Below are 22,751 nucleotides of genomic sequence, written 5' to 3' on the forward strand. Positions count from 1 at the left end.
CCTTCTGAGCAACATTTGATTGTAAATAAATATGGTATTGTTCACACATTTAACTTTACAAGCAAAATTATACATTAGACATTTAAATGAATATTCATTAGCCTAATACATTAGAATAAAACACTGTAATTCAACTATAGCTCCATTTGGTCCAATGGCCATAATAATTCAGACATGCTCACAGGGTTGTTCTTTGTCTGTTCTCACTTAGCTGAAAAAGAGCAATTGAGCATAAACGTTACGTATTTCTGTATTTCATTTTCCTTTAATAAAGTGGGAATCTTTTTTTTTTTTTTTTTTTTACATTTTGTCGATTATGATGTAAGAAAGCAGTGGTAACACTAATATTTCCATGTCCTATGTTATTGCTTTTTTGAGTGATTTCCATCCAAAGGCACCTAACTCCAATAAACATGCAAAGTTATTTATCAAGGTGTTGAAATCATGTCATTATATGTTAGTGGCACTTTATATTATAAACATATGTTAGTGTGGCAGTCACCCTGCATTACTCTGTTTTGTTATGATGTCAGTGTGGTGGCTGGTAATTACACTTGAGTTGTGTTTCTGGACTGCAGGCATTCAGGTGGAACATGACCTGGATGGAGAATGATGTTTTGGACATTAGCCATAAATACTGGCTTTCTACGGCTCAGCAGGCTGCGACTGTGGCACGTCTGAAAATAGTCAGGTAGCAATGACAAAGTGGACTTGAACAAGTTATTTAAAAGAAAACTTGAGGTGTCTGCAGGTGTTTAATATTCAAAAGCAGCACCCCAGTTTAGTAGTTATTTACCCAGATTTACCATACTTCTTACTGAGAAGACATTTAATTCTTCTACCAAATTAGATCTACAGCATCCATCAACCTGAATGAATGAAAGTAATGTGGAAGTGTGTTCCTCAATAAAATGATTCTATAATCCATAAGGGATTTGTTTCAGCTGTTACTTTGAGGGTGAGAGAGCAGTAAACACTGAAAATTATTCCATCTGGTTTTCATTACAGACAGATGGCCTCAATCATTTCTCTATTCCATGCATTGTGCTAGTCCAGTGTTTCAACAACAACAAAAATTCACATTAGGAGCTGAAAACGCTATGTTTTCAGTTAAAAAGGCATAAAAGAGACTGATTAAGTTTATTGTAAAATGTTTCTTAAACAATGTGAGGTAGAAAACAAATAATTTGTACAACCGTATGCATACATTATACAAGGCCATTATAACAGACATTGTAAGGGGAGGACGATGTAAAGTGCCAATCGCCACAGGACACTTTTGGAAATTCTCTCTTTCCACATGGAAAGTAACTTTGAGCAGTGCTTCATAAATTGCAACACAAAAGACAAAGGACATTTTGACCATTACATTTCACTAATGTAAGACAGTGGGTAACAGCTGGTTTTTGACGTTAAGAACAATATACACATTTTCCTCTGTTTTAAAAGTGGATATGCTTATTCATTTTTGCACAATTACCCAAAATATGCACGTGATTTTGCCAAGTAAGGTATGCTCCTGGATAAAAAAATCTTTGTTGATCCTAGAAATTAAAGCTTTAGCGTAAGTTCTGCCGGGAAGACTCGATTGTTACGTCACCTATTACCTTCTCATCTATCCAATCGTGTTCTAATATTTTTTGTATAAAAGATCGGTACTTACACATGTCTGAGTTCGCAGATGCTGACACCTACATCCTCCCAACCACCACCAGGATGGTCCCTTCCCATACCTCCCAGGGGGTCGGCTGCGCCCCTGCCTGCGTCTTCAGGCAGGAAATACAGATTCCGTACCCTCGGGTTGCGAGCTACGGACGAGGCCTACGCCAAAGAACTTTATATCATAATACTTGCTTGCTGGGCTGTTAAATTTTTTTGCCTCCCGAGTCTTTCTGTTAGAACATAGTCCTAACCCTATCCCTACCCCTAAACCTACCCCTACCCATAAGTTGTCCCTAATATCAGAGGGAAATGATAGGTTCACTGATGTAGAAGTACCTAACCCTGGTTGTAAGCCTAAACTATACACAAACTGTAAACTTGTTCCTCAAATTTGATTGGTTGATTGGAATGTTGTTCAAAGACGTTGATCCAGGAACATGTTGTACTTGGTTAAATCACGTTCACCCAATTATATGGTTCGATTTTTTCCCATTGGAACAGATCTGCAACACATTTTTGGGGTGTGACCCATCAGTTCAGAACCACTCCATTGAAGTCACCATGAAAATCCAATTTACTGGCGTGAGGATGGCACAACCTGTCACTCGCATTACAGCAATAACAAACCACAACGATCCAATTAATTCCCGATTGACAAACTCAAGTCCTGCCCTACATTTTTTTCTTGTTCGAGAAGCAGTTTCACTCCGATATACAGTACGTCATAATGGGGAAGAATTGACGATCGCAACTTACGTTTCATGTCGACTTTAAGAAAATGTAAATGTTCCAAAAAAAATTACAAACAAAAAAGCACCTCAAATTAATTTGGACATCATATAAACACTAGATTTTAGTAACCTATAAAAAACATTAAATGATAATAAAGTTGTTTTATGATACAGTACACAGCACCTCATTACAATGAATACTATTAAGACAAGCTATTCAAAACAAGCTATTTACAGTGTTTAATAATCTGGACGTTTCATATAACGTTTTCTTGGATGTTTTTAGATGTAAACTCCTGCCCTGCAGGATTATTTCCGCATTCTTTATTATCAAAATAATCAGCAAAAACTCTAAAACCTTATCAGCAGTCCTTTCAGTCCATATATAAATACAGTGGAAAAATTAACATAAATGTATACATGAGAGACAACTTAACAAGTTTCTATCTAAAATATATCGTAGATATGCTATAATAGTCTCTGAAATGTTCTTTATGAAAACAATGGAAGATTAAAACTCAACTTAAGTGCTTTTTCTCTGCAATACAGACACCATATTCCCTGACGATCCTCTAATTACATGCTTTTTAGGCAATACAATGGCTAATCGGCTTGATGCATTGGAGAGGGTCTCAGCCTATACAGCAAATTCTTAGTTCATTTGTGTGAAAGGAAATACAGTATAGGCTGGTTAGAGCAGAACAGGTCTCACAATGGCCACTATTACAGCCTAATCAACAGAACGAGTTGATGAGTGGCCGCGATTTCAGCACACGCTCAAACAACTGCGAATACTCTGAATGCTTTGCCTCCCGCGGGGTTCTGCAGGCTGTGAGAGAACACAGAGGTTAAATAAGCAATGCTTCCCAACCCTTAAATATTATTGTGTTCATAATGACCACTTTTGGTGAAAAGCTTATTTAGTGTAAGAAGATGTTTATGATAAAAATCCTTTGTGTTGATTTGATGGGATGGATATGTTCATTTTGTCATTACACGCCATTGTGAAGTAACATAATTGTAACATGCCCATTCATCCATGATTTTGTCTACCATTAGCAAGCATACCTTCAAAGTGACTTACAAAGTTTACTCTATCACGCTTGGAGTGGAACCACTGGTACAGCTCTACCCTAATCAGCTTTCTCAAAAAAGGCCTGTGATTTTAAAAGCTTAAGGAGAGACAGGCTGCCCCATACTCTGCCTTACACCAAGTGCACATGGGCCAGTTTGGGGATAAAACTTACCTTTCTGAGACTATGCCATTCTGGTATGAGGAAATGTACAGCTTCCTGTTGTCTGTGGGCATCACGTCAATGTAACCACCTGACCCGTTGCTTAATACGCCAGCATGAATTGCAGACCTGCATATACTAGATTTCTGAAAAACACATGCATAGTCTTTAGTGGGACAGCAATCTTCTGTCATTAACTCACCCTCATGTTGGTCCAAATCTGTATGAATTTCTTTCTTCTGCTGAACACAAAAGAAGATATTTTGAAGAATGTTGATAGGCCCCATTGACTTCCATAATATTTTTTTCCATACTATGGAAGTCAATGGGGCCCTGGGCCTGTTTGGTTACCCATATTCTTCAAAATATCTTCTTTTGTGTTTAGCAGAAATAAATTCATACAGAGTAAATCATGACAGAATTTTCATTTTTGGGTGAACTATCCCTTTAAATTTGATTTTGAAAAATAAAAAAAGCTTACATCTGAATAAATTCCGGTGCCAATGACTCGAGAAAGGTGGCGATTTTCTTGCTGGCAGTTGCGAGGACAGTAAATCCTTGTGGGAAGACAACACAGGTTGGAAAGTTTTACTTTTTCAAATGACATTTCAAATGCTATTGGCAAGTTTTATTTCAAAACTGTTAAAGGAACATGCCGACGTTTTGGGACTTTAGCTTATTCACCATATCCCCCAGAGTTAGATGAGTCCATTCATACCCTTTTCATCTCCGTGCGTGCCGTAACTCTGTCTGACGCACCCACCGCTAGCCTAGCTTAGCACAAAGACTGGAGGTAAACGGCTCCAGCTAGCATACTGCTCCCAATAAGTGACAAAATAACGCCAACATTTTCCTATTTACATGTTGTGGTTTGTATAGTCACAGCGTGTACAAATAACAAGATCACATGAGACAACCATCTTCTAACCGTATACATACTGGGAACTATATTCTCAGAAGGCGAAGCACTGCTACTTGGGCGGAGTAATTTGTGCTAAGCTAGGCTAGAGGTGGGTGCGTCAGACAGAGTTACGGCATGCACAGAGATGAAAAGGGTATGTATGGACTTCTGGGGGATACGGTGAATAAGCTAAAGTCCCAAAAAGTCGGCGTGTTCCTTTAAGATAAAATAACATTTCAGCTGGAGGTTTGGTTCATTACAGATTTTTACCTAGGACAGTGTCTTGCAGGCTTGTGGTAAGGGCACAGCACAGAAACTGTAGTCTCACATGTGATAACTTTTACTGCAACAAAGGAAAGATTGTGAAATTATTAGTAAAGGTACTTTATGTAACCCTTCCAGGGTGATACACATTGCGGTCCTGATCACTTATGTCAGGGTTTATTTTGCGATAATAACTGACTGGCTGGTCATTGTTGAGCTTCTTACTCAGCTACAGCTAAATATTTACACTACTGTTTAAAAGTTTGGGCTGTTTTAAAAAAAAGTTAATACTTTTATTTAGAAATGGATGCATTGATCGAAAGTGACAGTAAAGACATTTATAAAATAACCAAAGATTTCTATTTCAAATAAATGCTGTTCTTTTGAACTTTGTTCATCAAAGAATCCTGAGAAAAAAAGAGTATATATCCACAAACATATTAAGCAGCACAACTGTTTAAAACATTGACAATAATAATATTTCTTTTCTTGAGCACCAAATCAGCATATTAAAATTATTTCTGAAGGATCATGTGACAGTGAAGTAATAATGCTGAAAAAACATTTAAAAAAAAAACATTTTAAGACCGAAGCCATTATATGAAATAATTAACTTCTGAATGCTGCAGCTGACCAATCAAAATTATATATATATTATATATATTTTATTTTTATTTTTTTAACTGAAAAACTCATTTAAAACTTACTTGGCACTTTGGATACTGTGAAGGCATTGGCACTCTGGTACTTCCTGTAACATTTTCATTATGTTAGATGGAGTTGTTTCTAATGTGCATGAAATTCAATCTTGAACAGATTGCTTACCCAAAGGACTGAAGTCCATTTTTGTATGATTTGATGAAGAAGTCTTTCCTGCCCTGTCTTGTGACATCCATCCAGCCTCCATCATTGTCAATGACACCGTAATGAATACCTGCCCGGCAAATACTGGATTGCTGAGGGCGAAGATGTTGTCAGCATGAACTACACAAGACATGATAAACTGAGAAAAAAAAAAATCTTTATGTCACACTTACCATGTCATAATACACTGTTCCAATCACTTTTGCAATGCTGTCTAAACAACCAGCAGGACACTCGTACCTTTGCAGAAATTAAAGATAAAATTGCATACAGATCTTTAGAATTATGGCACATAGATCGAGTAGTTAGGAACTATTATTATTAGTGCCAATAAAATGGCCTAAATGACGTTTTAAGGTTATATATATATATTTAAATGAAATATTTTATCTCACCTATTACATGTGGTGCCTTTACACTGGTCTCTTAGCTTTGTGTCACATGTCACAATCTGTGCTGCACAAAGGAGAAAAGAAACACAGGTGGTTCATTTGTGTTTAGACATGCTGTATAGTTTAGCAGCACTGCAGAAATGCACAGCTCTGTTCCTGCAGTTCTGTAAAAGCAAGCTGTGGAATTCCAGCAGGAGTTCATGGTGGCCAACAGCAGGAGATCTCAGCTTTCAGTCCAAACCCCCTTTCAGCAAAGGAAGCAATTTAAAACCCACAAGTATTCATCGTCCCCAAAGCAAACACACTCAGCAGGGTGATCACCATTATGAGAACAAAAAACCTCCCTGCTGCACTTGCAATATTAAATATATGTTTGAAAAAATAAAATAAAAAATAAAATTAATTGACAGATCCATGCCTGGTGAACATGATCAAAACAATCTGAGTTAAACAGAAATACGTTTAAGAGCCAGCAATTTTTGGGTGCAGACACTTTCAGAATTTTTTTTTTTTAAGATGAAACAGAAATAGTTTTTCAAGCACAACTTTTATTTCTGAAAGTGGTTCCCCCATGACTCTAAAAAGTATAATCAGTGAACTACAGCTTACACATCTGCTCTTTGCTCACAACTGCATTTGGGCGTCTGGTAGGACTTGGGGCCCGTAAATGGGGTCCAGGGCTATGAGGGGCCTCAGGTTCTATAGAATTTCTTTCGTCTGTTTCCTCACGTGGGCTTTGTCTATTTGTTCCATCACCTGAAAAAGAAATAAAGAAATGAGTCTTCCATTTTGCCTGGATCAAGTTATGGTACATTTGAAATCATCAAGCAATCAATAAATGATTGATTAAACAATGTATATACACTACCATTCAAAATTTAGGGCCAGTGATTAATAGAAATTTCCAAAGTACAGCCTTTATTTGAAAAAAAAAAAACTTTTTTGTAACAATTTAAATGTTAACACATTTTACTTATCCTAAACTTTTGAACAGTAGTGTATGTATGGGCAAAGTTGGAAGCTACAGTAATATAAGCTCCAAACCTTTATAACAGAGGTTTTCTCTGCAAACTCCTCCATAGCTAGATGGGCAGGCAGAGCAAGGGGTGCCATGTTTATATGGGGCATATCCCCACCAGTTACCTCTACACAAAACAAAACACAGAGAAGGAGAGACAACATTGACAAGCTATCAAAATACAAATGAGAGAATGAGTACAGTATTTAATAATATATGAAGAATAACAAATAAGTAACTCACTTTGGTGAGTAGTTGCACACAAGATAAACTGCTTTTGCCCAAATCTGGCCCCACACATTCATGTTGTAGCACACATTGATCGCACAGCCAATTCGACTACTAGTTGCCCAAACAAGCTGGAATAAGCAAGGAAGCAAAACAGTCAATCAATTATATCTGACTATACAGTAAGTAATCTGGTTGGTATAATTTAATGACCTTAGGCATATCTTCAGCACAATGAATTTGAATCTATTTGCATAGGTTACTCTTGTCTATACAATAACCTCAAGCAATCTGTAGCTTTTATATCCATATGATTAGCTATTTTTCCCGCTATAATTCTTTTGAAACCATAAGAAATGCTTTGTGTGAGAAAATGATTGAATTTAGGTTGTCTACTGTACTACTGTCCATTCTTCTATTTGGAGTTTAACAGACTAGGATCATGGTTGCTATTAATTGTTATTGTATGGAAAAGAGTTGAGTGAAGATTCTTGAAAAAGTGTTAATTACAGATTTTTAATTTTGGGTGAATTATTACTTTAAATTACACTTTAATCGTTTGGTAGTTTTGGTAGGCTTTAACTGCTTTTTTTGTTTTGTTGCCATATGGCCACGGCTGTCACACGATGAAGATGATGAGGATGAAGGAGAGTTCAAAAAGGTTTCAATGAACAAAAGGGTCTTGAAATGAAAACAAGGAGGGGACTTTGGAGGTGGCCGAAGCGATGACACAGTGAAGGAGACAGGTGATGATGAGGGGATGGTGCTATTCGGACGACGAGACTCCCGGAGGTGATAATAAAGGGCATCCGACGGCACAGACCCAGAGCCCAGCGACGAAAGCCCATGGTGGAGATGAGGGAGGGAGGAGCCAATGTGGCGTGGAGGCTGATGTAAACTCAGGGACGACCGACGGAGACCGAGCTGATGGATCCCAGGGCGCAGACAGTGAGCCAATGGAGAAAAGTGACATCGCTGGCACAGAAGGCCTAGGTGATGTCGCGGCGACGATCATCTGACGAGGAGCCGGACTGAGGCGATGCCGGTGTGATGGAGGGCCGAGGCGTACACGAAGGGAAAGAGGGCCTTAAAAAGAGCAGCCGTAGGGGTGGAGGAACGGAGCGAAGCGGAAGGTCCGTGGTGGAGGAGGAGTGACGACTGACCAAGGAGGAGCTGGTGGGACGAAGGAACACGGTGGAGCTGTAAGGCCGAGGGTGTCTGGTGGATCCTCGGATGGGAGGGGCCAAGGTTGAGCCGACAGGTCAACGGAGCAAGACAATCTTGGCATTGCAGGAGATGGCGAAGGGCTGACAACCTCCAGCAGAGGCGGGGCTGGAGGACTGGCTGAGCAGGGCGGTGACGGAGGCAGATGATGGCTAGACGGTTGAAGGTAACAAAACATTTTCCATGCAGGTGTCTCTGCTGTCTAGAAACAGCGATGAAGGTTCAGAGGAAACAGGAAGAAAGTTCATACAGTCCATAGTGCTGTCTAGGAACAGCAATAAAAAATCCGAAATGGGGTGGGATAGGGTGGGAGACGATACCTCCGCACTGAAGTCAACGATAGCGTCCCTCCAGTTAAGCCCAGAGGTGTCTGGGAGGTCTACGGGGTGATGGTAATTTGCCCTGATCCAGAACAGTGACTTCAGGGTCTCGTCATCAAAGGGGCTGGAGACGTAAGAAGGCAGAATTGTCCAGTGAAGGTTAAAAAAAACTGCCTCTCACGAGCCAGATCTTGCAGCATATTCCATTTGGGTTGTATGTTCTGTCACTCGATGAAGATGATGAGGATGAAGGTGAGTTCAAAAAGGTTTCAATGAACAAAAGGGTATTTTTTAATGAAGGTAATCCATGAAGAGGAAAGCAACGTAACAGTGTGTGTAACACGCACACACAAACAACAACCATCAAGACAACCGGAGATGACGAACAGGTGTGATGATCTGATGAGTGTCCATGAGAACTGATGAGAAAACTCCAAAGGAACACATGTGACTGATGAAAACAAACTGAAAGTCCATGAAAGTGAAACTAAAGATGAATGAGTCCAGATAACTGTGACAGCGGCTCAGCTAAACTTGTGATGTTCTTCAAGGTTCTATCTTAAAATCTCTTTAGTTTTAATATCACTTCAAAATTCACAGTTACTACAACTGCCTTATAACATCTAAGAATCACCGTCAAAGAGGCACACAGATATTGGCATTCATGTTCACTGGTTGCAGAAAGAAACGCTTTAATGCCCTCCTGTCTGGTGTTCTCCAAAAGCTTTGGTTAAACTCCAAACTATTTAAAAAGGCTACAGCTGAAGTGTTGACAACCAGAAGGAGAGCACATATTACATTGGTATTAAAATTCCTTCACTGCCCTCTCAAAAATTTCAGAATTGTTTTCAGATCTGTCAAATCCATCAATGTAATTGATGCACCTAATTGCCCACATGAATGCTTATGAGGTATGTTCTAGTCATTATATCTACCTGAGTGTAGTGGGTACAGACTGGACCACTGCACCTAAAAGGACAGTGAGGGTTACATTCCTGGGGGTATGGGAACGAGTAGTCTTTGACCTCATCATACCAGGCTTGCACATGAGAAGTAGGTGGACGATACCTGGAGTGAACATTAAAAAAGCATAATTAATAATAACTTAAAATTCATGCTTTGTCTAATGCAGAATAAAACCACCAAAACATAGTCATGCATAGCCAGGTCTTAGACAAAACATCATATGGGTTGGTTGTCCACAATGAACTCTAGCAAAGAACTGTCCACGTAGACAGGAAGATTGTCAGACTGACGTGTACACTACCATTCAAGAGTTTGGGAAAGATTTATTTTTTTTAAGGGTTTTTAATAGAGTAGTTTAGATATCACAATGTGTTGACTATTAAGCTCACATGGCTATAAAGCAACAAAGCACAATCAGACCTTCCCCAGTGCACTCCCAGGTTCTGACCAATCTGAGGCAGCAGACCAGATGGGCCATGTTCCCACAGGCAGGTCTCGGCCCATTCCTCAGCGCTACGCTCCAGTTCAGTGTCCCACACCTAAAAGAAATGCAGAGACAGGGCTGAGATTCAGACAAAATTGGTGGCAAGCAGAGCATTACAGAAACAAATCCCTAATATTTTGCATGCGTAGTTGTAATTATGACCTGATTATAAGGTTGTTAACATAAAAAAAATTATATAATAGTACTAAAGTCAATGGCTGTTTTAGTCTGTATGACATTCAGTCATGATAGTTTTTATAGATTCAGTTGACTTTAGCTGGCCTTCAATACAATGAGTGCTTGCAGGCTGTACAAAGAACAAGGTTTCTCTCTGGTCCACCTCTTGGTTTATTTTTCTTGTGCACTGATTCAAAAGGCACAATCATTTTTTGGATACAGACGTGGCTCTCAAAGTGTGGGGCGCGCCTGACTGGGGGTTAAGGCACACAGGTACTGCAGGGGATTTAAACAAAAAAAGTTTGAGAACCACTGGACTACAGTAATGTTCTCCATATGCCTTTGTCTTCTGTATTTCCTGCTCTGTTCCTAGATTTGGTTACACGCTACACCGTTCAAGATCACTCACCAATCTAAGCATTTTTATGTCTATCTGACCCACATGGAAAAGCAAAACGGCACTTTCACCTTGAATGGAAAGCATACAAAACTCAAGGTTGGAGAGAAATCTGAGCCAGTATTGAGGCGGGGGTGACCGGGGAGTTATCTGCCCCGTCACTGCCCATTCATGTTACACTTTTTCCCAAAGAAGTCCCAAAGCACAGTCCAGTGGTAAATCTGGCCCAAAAAGGTCCCCAAAATAGCTGAAACAATTGCCTGAGACATTAATCCTTGAAGTGAGCACCTGCCAACAGGATGTCGGCTTGGTTTGCTAAGCAACCCATCAAAGTGGGCCTTTATACTGTAGAGTTAAAGGTATATTCGGCATTTAATACAAGAAGCTGTAAAGTTGTTCTTTTCATTTAAGTTTTAGGCATTACATTGTCATGAGAACAAAGTTGTAAAAACATCTAGCACCTTTTATACAAAAAATGCAGTACTTGTAAAGTTACTTATAGTCAGTAGAATGTCTGTTGGGGAAAAATCTAAATAAAGTGTTAGCAGATATTAGGCAGACTAGTCTACTAATAATCTAATGACTGGTAGTTGACATGTAGTTGCACTGTTACTTATAGTTAGAAGAATGTCTAAAGTGAAGTATCAAAATAAAGCGTTACCTTAAAAACCTTAAAGCTGCAGTCCGTGACTTTTTTGGGTTAAAAATGATCCAAAATACATTTTTGAGCAAGTACATAACCAGCCAGTGTTCAAAACGATCTGCTTGCCTTAGCTCGATTGAAAACGGTAAGCTTGTAATAATGTTTTTAATTCCAGTGGTACTGGTGGATTTCCGTGGGAAATTCGAGCATGTCTTTGCGTCATTACGTCACGTCTGTACACAAACAATGTGGCCCGGCGAGTAGGCTATATTGCATGTGAGGATGATGGAGGTGGAGATTTACAGAATTTTCTCACAGCACTTGATATAATTAAACTTATCAATTTGATGGCGGATCCAGAAAGGTTCAAACAACAATCACCAGTGACAACTGGAGATTCACCCGTTGTAAAATGCAAAAGACTTTTGAAAGGTGCCGTGAACTCCGTGTTTTCAAGCGGTTCAAAGCGGACGCAGAGACAACTTTTTTTCTGCTGGACAGGTTAACGAACGTTAGATTTAATTAGCACGATTTACTGCAATGCTTTTTTCCCCTTAGTTGGTCAGAACAAAAGGGGATGTTACATGATCAGATGACATTGTCCGGTGAAAATTATTATGTTGGTAATACTTCCAAAAAGCAGAATCTGTGATTCCGAATGACAGTATCCACACAGGCGCGGTGACTGACAGTCGCACATTCTCCTCAAAACATTGGATTCATCCGGTGCTGTGCCGTGTCATAAAGTTGATAATTCCGCGAATAACTGCAATTGCAGATTTCGAACAGAGATGGCGACAAAGAGGAAAAACTACGGACTGCATCTTTAAGTAATAAGATACATTTTTGGCATTTAAGCAATGGTTTCACATTAAAATAAAATTAACACACATTTTGTATATGTCTTGTGTCTGTACTATTGAAACAATGCATATCTTAACATTTACGGATTGGCTTCATTCACTTTCATTGTAAGTAGACCTACCAGTAACACTTTGATTTTAAGGTGACAGTTACGTTACATGTAGTTACTATAGTAATAACAGTAAATTATGCATTACAGTATTACAAGTAACTAACCCTAAACCAAATCCTTAACCCTATAGTAAGTACATGTAGTTAATTGATATTTCTCTGATTCTGTTTACACAGTGTTCTCGGTATGGGAGGCCCCAAAGAATCCGACCGCACTTAGACAGGACCAATAAAGGAAAACACATCCCGTCAGTGCAGACACTCACACTCTTTCACACACCATTGTTTACATCATTTGACACCTCATCAGCTGCACGTTTTTTTTATCATCTGGTCAAATTCCAAGAAAATGAAAAATTTCCAATGTCCCTCAGGAGCTCAGTTTTTTTCTGTTGAGTGGCAAAAGAGCCTCAGTGAAAGTTTTAAATGAGAAACGTAGAGTAAATGTAGCCGCTGTACAGCGTGTGGGAATAAGAGTGGGTTCCTGTTGAAATGAGGGTCTGTTGATTGCTGGATTTCCCTGCTGGAGTCTAGAATTCTGCTGTTTTGCCTAGAATTCAGAATCGGTTATTGTAAGAGGCTGTGGAGGGCTGGAGCCGCGCATCATCACATTCCATGTCTCCACATCCATCACACCTTTCCTATTACTCTCACTCTGCTGAGCTGCCCAAACTCCACTCCCGACACCCAGCTAACAATCTCTCAAACCGCTGCCCGTCTTTCTGAAAAGCTGCAATATAAATGGGCTCTTACTGCTCATGCTGCATGCACCTATTTATTTATTTATTCATTTTCTGACGTAAAGGTCTAAGCTGGGTTAGTCTCATGGTCCTGTTTTCTTTAGCATGCAAGGATCCAGCTTCAAATTCTATCCTAATTTTGGTTTGGTTCTTCTACACTACTGGTCAAAAGTTTGAAATCATAATTTTTTTAAATCTTTTTGAGAGTAGTCTCTTGATCTCACCAAGGCTGCATTTATTTTAAAAAATAAATTAAAAAATATATAATCAAATTGTAAAACAGCAATAGTGTCAAATACTATTACAATTTAAAATAACTGTTTTATAACTGGCAATAATTTAAAATTTACTTTATTCCTGTAATAGCAAAGCTGCATTTTCAGCATCATTACTCCAGTCTTTAGTGTCATATGATCCTTCAGGAATCATTCTAAGATCATTTCTTATTATTATGAACGTTGAATAAACAGTTTTTGCTTCTTAATATTTTATTTTATTTTATTTTTGTGGAAATCATGATACATGCCATTCAAAAGGTTGGGGTTAGTAAGATTTTTTTTTTTTTTTTACTTTTATCCAGCAAAAGCACATTAAATTGATTTAAAAAAAAAAATACAGTAAAGACATTTATGAAATTAATAAATGTTGCAAAATAACTATTTAAAATAGCTGCTGTTCTTTTGAACTTTTTATTCATCAAAGAATCCTGGAGAGGAAAAATATTAAGCAGCACAAGTGTTTTCAACATTGATAATAATAATAAATGTTTCTTGGGCACCAACTCATCATAATAGAATGATTTCTGAAGGATCAGGTGACACTGAAGACTAATGATGCTGAAAATTCAGCTTTGCCATCAAAGGAATAAATTACATTTTTAAACATATTACAATGGAAACCAGAGTTAATTTAAATTGTAATATTTCACATTATTACTGTATTTTTTTTAATCAAATGAATGCAGCCTTGGTGAGTATGAGAGATGACTTTCATAAATATATTTAAAAAAATTCTAATCTTCTGACCAGTAGTGTAAAACAAAGCAAATTTAGACACACCTTAAATGGATAATTTCTACAAACAAAAAATTCTGTCATGTTGTTCCAAACATGTTTTTTTTTTTTTTCCTACTGGGGAACACAAAAGGAGATATTGTGAAGAACATGCCAACAACATGAGATGTAAATGATGCCAAAATGTTAGTTTTTGAATGAAATATGACTCTTTCTTTCTAATACCTCAAGGGAGTTGGAATGTTTTGTGCTAAGCCAGCCTGAAGAAGCATGAGGAAACACTGCTTCTGAAACAATATTTAACTGCATTTGTTATACAACACTTAAGATACTGACATTCTGCTGGTTTATATCCAGTCATGCTGCTGGTTTATAGGAGTCAACATTCTGATGAAGGGTTATTTGTCAATTTCACAGACAGACTGGAAGAACAATGGTAATAATAATTAATCTTCGAACTCGACAATGATCCTTCAGACAGAACAAAATATATGTGCTTTACTAAAGTAAGTTTGTTAGTGAGTGTCTGCAAGTATGTGGTCCTCTAGTCTAATACAGCTCATTGAAAAAGTGCTTGAGCAAAGACATCAAAAACTTATAAGTTACTAGTTTAGACAAAGCAATAAGCTCAGTGAAGCTGTACTAATGTTTCAATGTTCTTATTTTGTTACCTTATTTCTATTCTGCAATGACACCAATTGTCTGTAAATTGTTTTTGTAAAAAAAAAATTGGTTAAAATGACAGGCATAGGGAAGACAGAACCTAAACACAAAGAATCAATTATGATTTAACAGGTACATCTCTCAATCATCATTGTATTGATTTGCATTATGTTTTGCACCCTACAATTAAAACTTTAGTGCTTTGATCATAAAAATTAGCATTTGAATATCATATTACTAAAATATGTTATTGGAAGATATAGAATGACAACTGATATATTTAAATGCATTTTACTGTATGTACTGTAGTTTTAAGTAGTTTGCTGTTTCCAAAAGCTCATTGATTTACACTACAAGCTATCAGAATTTCATATTACTTTTTGGCAGTGATGTAAAGTATTTGAGTAAATGTAATTAGATACTGTACTTAAGTATCGTTTTGGCTACTTTGTAGTTTTACTGAGTATCAAAGATATTAGCAACTTTTACTCTCTACTTGACTACATTTTTGAATAAGTATATGTACTCTTTACTCCAATACATTTGCGATAAGTATTGAGTAATGAAATTACTTGTTACATTTTCCATGATACCTAACTTTCTCTGCAGCAGTTTATTTCTGCTATAAAGAAGCAATATCGCCATCTATAGGGCATTGAAGGTACTATATCATGTATGTTTTGCCCTTACTCACCCAAACTTGTCAACAAGGCTACTTTACATGGATTTTTAATGCATTAGCAGGTAGTTGTGAATCGCAGGTTTTTGATTTATGAGATGAGGTTATGACTGCAGTCGGTGATGAGGACAAAACCAGCTGGTCCAATGCAAGTATACTTTGACTAATTTTACTTAACATTACATTATTTATCTGTTATACTGAAGAGACCTTTTTGAAGGATATTGGTTTACTTATGGCCTTGTTGAGCACTTGAGATTAATTCAGTGTTAAAGGGATACTCCACTTTTTTCGGAAATATGCTCATTTTACAACTCCCCCAGAGTTAAACAGTTGAGTTTTACCGTTTTAGAATCCATTCAGCCGAACTCCGGGTCTGACGGTACCACTTTTAGCATAGCTTAGCATAGATCATTGATTCAGACGAGTCCAGTAGCATTTCTTTCAAAATGACCAAAGAGTTTCAATATTTTTCCTATTTAAAACTTGACTCTTCTGTAGTTAAACCGTGTACTAAGATCGACGGAAAATGAAAAGTTGCGATTTTCTAGGCTGATATGGCTAGGAACTACTCTCATTCCGGCGTAATAATCAAGGAACTGTGCGGCCGTACCATGGGTGCAGCAGGCGTAGTGATATGACGCAGCGCCTGAAAATAGGTCTAATAGGTTAGACAAACTTAGTCCCGGTCACGTTGGAAGAAGTTACCGAGCTGGGGACTATTTTTAGGCGCTGCGTCATATCACTACGCCTGCTGCACCCATGGTACGGCCGCACAGTTCCTTGATTATTACGCCGGAATGAGAGTAGTTCCTAGCCATATAGGCTTAGAAAATCGCAACTTTTCATTTTCCGTCGATCTTAGTACACGGTTTAACTACAGAAGAGTCAAGTTTTAAATAGGAAAAATATTGAAACTCTTTGGTCATTTTGAAAGAAATGCTACTGGACTCGTCTGAATCAATGATCTATGCTAAGCTATGCTAAAAGTGGTACCGTCAGACCCGGAGTTCGGCTGAATGGATTCTAAAACGGTAAAACTCAACTGTTTAACTCTGGGGGAGTTGTAAAATGAGCATATTTCCGAAAAAAGTGGAGTATCCCTTTAAGTGTTGTAGATGTTTAAGAGGCTGTTGTGTTGACTTTGATTTATTGCAATTTTGAGGTGTTCAGGTTTATGATTTCTCTCTTTACAAATATTTTCACTGGTGTGTCTCTTAGGTGTTGAGCACTAGTGGATATTAAAGCCTACATTCACTACAAGTAAAATACTCAAGTAGCCTACTGTTAAAATCAGATACTCTAAGGCCTGGTTTCACAGACAGGGCTTAGATTAAGCCAGGATTAGACCTTATTACACCTATTAATGGTGTGAATCTTTAGACAAAACAATGGCACTGATATATTTTAAAATATGTCAGTGCAAGTTGCTTTCAGTTAAAACAGCTCAAACGTGCATTTTAGACATGGACTAGGCTTAAGCGATGTCTGTGAAACCGGAGGTAAGACTACACAAGTGGTATTGGAATTGGTGACTAACATGTAATGGAGTCATTACATTTTCGCAGTAAGGTATCTGAACTTTTACTCAAGTATGGTTTACATGGAAACTCTTTACACCTCTGCTTCTTGGCCATATATAATTAAAAATGGCATGTTTTTACTCAGTTTGGGCCTCTGAATATTTTTTCCCTCCTTGAGTTTGAGCTCCATATTCTCACTATATCATATACACCGTATATTATACAGTAGGAGATAAAAGCATGATATATCAATTACGATACAAAACATTAAACATATGCAAACTTTTTAAAAGCTTTTCTTTTATATTTTGTCTAAAGGTTCACAAAACTGTTTCATTAAAAAGCAGATTTTTTCAGACTATTATTTCATATGTCAGGCTTAACAGGGTTAAGCAGCTTTTTCAAGGCTTTTCTAAAAAAAGCAGGCATATGGAGACTGGTTTCCAATCACAACATTATACAGGCTACACTGTGCATCTTAATCTTAAATGCAAGTCATTATGACTGCTTATTAAAATCTACTGCTTGCTCGTCACATATAATAAAAAGGGAATTTCATGTTGCTCTATATCACAAGATAATAAATTCTCAAACCATTTTGTGATATGTTGAATAGGCTACAGAATTGTTTTGCAAATTGACTAGGTCGTGAATTTGAAATTATAGGTTTCTGTGCAATACCAAAACCACAAAGGTAACAGCTGACTGCAAAACGAATTAATGCAAAATAGATTGCAAAGTTCTATGTGTACACTTACCACTAAACTAAAGAAAAATTTGAGTGGATAATTCTTCCTAATACATGTTATTCACCATATTTGATCATATGTAGCAGAGAAGAGACGTTTTACCATGTATTCCATATTTGAAGCTGGTGGGTAGACCCGCCCTCGAAGTTTATTGTGAAGGTCAAGGATAGCCTGCATGTCACTGGCAGTGATGGCCCTCTTGCCTCGCTGTCTCTCCACCATCCAGTCTCCATCATCATCTTCCAGGTACTTATCCAAGAGAATGCCAAGATCTGTGGCATTAAACAACACCATAGCAAACACACTCTGGGTCACCAGCAAGAGAGAAAGCCCCCTCAGTAATGCAGAGGTTAAGTGACCCATGGTGGATGAGTTCTGATGATGACGTGATGATGACGTCTGAGGGTCTTCAGGTAACTATTGAGAAGAGGAAGATCTGTCAGGCAATAAAGCTGAGAAATAAAACAGGTACAAGATAGAGAAAGAGATGGGCAAGGGCTTCTTAAAATTCAACCGAGCTCTTGTTTAGGCTACATATTCAACATCATTCTGCCGAATAATGTTTTACGGAGTGTACAAAGAGCACACTTTCTTAAGTTTAAAAACTATTAAAGGAAAGTCTAATAAACAAACTTAATTTCAAAGAACTGAATCAATTCAGAACTTATTTTACATAACTATGTTATTATTAATTTTTTTTTTTTCAGTTATGTTTTATTTGAAGGCTGTTGTATTTGTATGTATCCATGTTCAGTTTGTTGCAGCCACGATTCAGCTTATAAAAGTTTAACTCAAACCTAAATATTTTACTTGCATGTTAAACAATACAAAAATGTATTTGGGTCAATGACGTATAAGGATTTTCGACAGGCCAATTTAAAAATACTAAAAATAATAATATCTGTTGCAATTGTTCAAATATTAAGGATGTTGTGTACACCTAAATTCATTTTAAAAATTTAATTTAAGTGATTTTAGTGTTTTTTCATCTAGATGAATTGTCCGTAGCCTTAAAAAATGTCATGTGGTGCGACCGTGATTTATCTTAAAATGTATTAATTTCCTTAACATGCTTAAACATTATTTTACAAGTTCTTAGTAATTAAAGTGTTTAGAAACCAAGTATTTGCATTTCTTTTGAGTTTTTGTAAATAATGATCTAATTTTTTGTTCTATAATTTCTGAGTTGCCTTCTTAAATCTAGTTAACAGACTTATTTTTCCTGTAAATCACATAAAACTGATAGAAATGTTTTAAAAATATAATTTACTAAAGCATACTGTATCTGTGATTCATATTTCAGCCACAGAAATAAGATATTTTATTTAAAATTTAATACAGTGATTGCTTTTATTGGTCACACCACATGATAAGTGGTCGCTCCAAATGACACGAAGACCTTATATAGTTAAAAATCTATTTAAAGAGATCAATGAACAATACATTTTATACAAATTTTTTTTATTTAAACCAGATTTTATACAAATTTCACAGAATTTTCCTGAACATAAACATTTAATAAACTTTTTTTTATAAAACTCACATCACAAACACAAGTGCACCATTTAATTTAACTTGACTTAGAATTTCTTTCTAACAAATAATAATGTCATAGATATAAATTATTTCATAAAAGTATTGTATACAGTTAACATTTGGGGTCAATAGTTTTTAAGTTTTTAGTTTTTAAGTAATTAATACTTTTATTAATCAAGGACACATTCAGTGTCACATTCAGGCGCAGGCTATAATGTTACGAAAGATTCTATTTCAAATAAATGCTGTTCTTTTGAACTTTCTATTCATCAAATAATCCTGACAAATAAAATGTATCACAGTTTCCACAAAAATATGAACAATTTGATAATAATCAGAAATGTTTCTTGAGCAGCAAATCATTAGTGACTCTGGATCACAAAACCAGTCACCAGTCGCACAGGGTATTTGTGGCAATAGCCAACAATACATTGTATGGGTCAAAATTATCGATTTTTTTTCTTTTATTCCAAAAATCATTAGGATATTAAATAAAGATGTTTTATATTTTGTAAATGTCCTACCATAAATTTATAAACATTTATTTTTGTGAGTGAATATAGCAATATCGCAAACATAAATGGACAACTTTAAAGGCGATTTTCTCAATGTTTCGATTTTGTAGCACCCTCAGATGCCAGATTTTCAGTTGTATCGGCCAAATATTGTTCTATCTTAACAAATCATACATCAATAGAAAGCTTATTTATTCAGCTTTCATATGATGTATAAATCTCAATTTCAAAAAATTTACCCATATGACATTGACCCATTGAATGGTTTTGTGGTCTAGGGTTACATATTAGAATGATTTCTGAAGGATCGTGTGACACTGAAGACTGGAGTAATGATGCTGAAAATTCAGCTTTGATCACAGGAATAAATTACAGTTTACTATATATTCACATAGAAAACAGATATTTTAAACTGTAATAATATTTCACTCTTCTCCTATCAAGGTACTCCGCTCTTGCTGCAGGGTCAGGATTTTTTAGCTTGGCAGGCAGTGGCATCTGGTAAAATAGATTAAAATAGTTTTAAATAAATAAATAGGCAATAATAAATACACTACAAATAAATGCAGTATTACTAAACTGAAATTACATGCTCTAATTTTTTTTCTTTCATTTTTCTCATATTGTACAAAGAGTGCACATAAACTGTCTGAAATATATTCTTTTTTAAATCCCAAATTGCATAAAAATCTATTCCAAATTATACTAAAGTAAAGTACTTTTTTTATATAAACCGTCGATTGAATATAAAAGTATAAAACTGCCAATATAGGACATATATCTATCATTGAAAACAGTCTGCAGTGGTCGCACCACATGATATTTGGTCGCACCACATGATATTTTCAAATTCAGTCATAATTTACAGGCACAGAATTGGCCACCTAAACAAAACAAGCTAGCTTGCCAAAAAAGGTCACTATGAAATTTATAATAAAAATATATATTTGTAGAAATAACTTTAATATTAAATTTTTTTTGAGGTCATACCACATGACATCCAAATTTCGCAACTACATACCAACCATTACAAAGGTTTATTTTTTTTCCAATTTGAGAGAATTACAAACCTGCTTGCTGCTTCCATGGGTCCTTGGTAAATTGGTTTATGATGTAACTTCCTGTGTTTGAATAGTTTTCAACATATAAGTCCCAAAATGGTAGTTCTTTGATGGTCGCACCACATGATATTTCATAAAATGGACATCATCGGACAAAGTTTGTTTGTATATTATGATGGAAATATAAATGCAAATGCTTTGAATTTTTTTAAAGGATTACAAAACATTTTGGAAATCATGCCAAATAGTGCAGAATATACATTTGAATAAATTTAGAGTAATTTCAAAGATGTTTTCAAAACAGAAGTTATGGCCGGACGGTCGCACCACATGATGTTTTGACACTTTAAATAACAAAAAAAAAAAAAAAAAATAAGTAAAGGTTTTTGAAAAGTTAAATACATGGGAGAGGTACTAAAAATATGCAGTATCTTTTTAGGCTTTTAAACCCATTTTTGCCAGAAAAAAATGCAATCGGACAGAAAATTTAGACGTCACGTCATTGACCCATTTACATCTCTTGGTTGCAAAAGTTTTTGGATGTTTCGTATGTTCAGTAAAAGTTATAAACATATTTCCACAACGTTTTATTTAGAACATTTCTTATATTCGGCTTAAGCAACTTACTTTTCGGCGAGTTGTTGATTCGATCGATCGTGAACGAACGAATGATTCAGATCGGATCTTTGAACCGGTTCATCTGAGACATTAAAAAGATTCGACTAAAAAGAACTGTTCACGAATTGTATACCCTACCTTTATGAAAAAGTGTCAAACGGAAAGCAACGGAATTTAAAAAAGGTTTAAAACAATTTTTTATCATAAAACGCAACGCCATAGATTGTCTGACATATCTACGCCTACACTAACAATTAAAATAGCAAGATAATGCAAAAACGCGCGTTATAAGAAGTAGACTAGGCTACATACGATGACAAACACAAAACATTATTAAGGCTTTGCAAAATATAAAAGAATAAATAATTTTGCTGCTGGATAAAATAAATTAGGCTATTATAGGCTATGTATTTATAGTCTTTGGTAGGATTTGACACTGTCAGAGAACAATAATAAAGCAATCATTAATTAGACTTTGTTTGAACCAAGTGTTTTCGAGAAAACAACATTTTAATGCTGATTACCTGAGCTACTGTATCCAGCGAATTAACGATCACTCAGCTCTTCTGCAGACTTGCTGTAAGTTTCAGCAGGCTACTGAGCATGCTTGTCTTGTGACAGTAGTGCTTTGCGAATGCTCGTCCATAAATCCCAAAGCATCTGTAAGAGCATAAATGCAATTTAACGATCATAAATATGCCGAGGAAACTCGGTTCCCCTATGTGGGACAGACTGCAACATCTCTTTAAATCCAAACTCAACTTCTTTGACAGAATCGTATTTCTTTGCAAACCACGCCTCCCGTTTCAGTCGACCCACCCGTTAAACATGGATTCAAATGAATATATTTTCAAAATGGGTAAACACATTATTGTGCGCGTTTGTGTGCGAGAGGCTAATGCAAAATTAATCATCAATATGCACCTTATTGCTATCCACTGACTTAAGCATGCATCAACTTTCAGTGGCATGAAGTTAACAAGGGCTAGAAAAATTCCTGACCATGTTGACATCATTTGTATCAGATCTGTTATGAAACATCCCAAAATTACTTGCTGGATTTAAGTCTAGATGCCTTTTGGGTTCAAACTCATTGTTTGTGGAAGATCATACCAGGGATCATCTAGTATAGTTTTCAGCAGGTGCTCACTATAGCCTGGAATGGTACCTGGG

General features: G+C 36.5%; 1 protein-coding gene across 1 annotated transcript; it reads right to left on the reverse strand.

Moving 5' to 3' along the window:
* Nucleotides 1–1,125: 1,125 nt before the first annotated feature.
* On the reverse strand, nt 1,126–22,386 carry crispld1a (cysteine-rich secretory protein LCCL domain containing 1a). The gene is made up of 15 exons (XM_084398283.1): nt 22,103–22,386; nt 17,951–18,265; nt 10,226–10,344; nt 9,775–9,907; nt 7,311–7,426; nt 7,094–7,194; nt 6,659–6,805; nt 6,053–6,113; nt 5,831–5,897; nt 5,619–5,749; nt 5,501–5,544; nt 4,800–4,872; nt 4,110–4,185; nt 3,641–3,774; nt 1,126–3,222 (listed from the first exon to the last, which is right to left on the reverse strand). The coding sequence occupies exons 2-15, from the start codon at nt 18,209–18,211 to the stop codon at nt 3,171–3,173; spliced, it is 1,515 nt and encodes a 504-aa protein (XP_084254409.1). The 5' UTR covers nt 18,212–18,265; nt 22,103–22,386; the 3' UTR covers nt 1,126–3,170.
* Nucleotides 22,387–22,751: the final 365 nt, after the last annotated feature.

Source organism: Rutilus rutilus (genome assembly GCF_951802725.1).
Source record: "Rutilus rutilus genome assembly, chromosome: 24".
NCBI classification, from domain to species: Eukaryota; Metazoa; Chordata; class Actinopteri; order Cypriniformes; family Leuciscidae; genus Rutilus; species Rutilus rutilus.

Coding starts and splice junctions, on each gene's coding strand:
- crispld1a (XM_084398283.1), bottom strand. CDS start 18,211: ATGGGTCACTTAACCTCTGCATTACTGAGGGGGCTTTCTCTCTTGCTG. Junction 9,908..10,225: donor CTGGGAGTGCACTGGGGAAG/GTCTGATTGTGC, acceptor TGTTCACTCCAG/GTATCGTCCACCTACTTCTC. Junction 5,545..5,618: donor AATGGACTTCAGTCCTTTGG/GTAAGCAATCTG, acceptor AAAATGTTACAG/GAAGTACCAGAGTGCCAATG.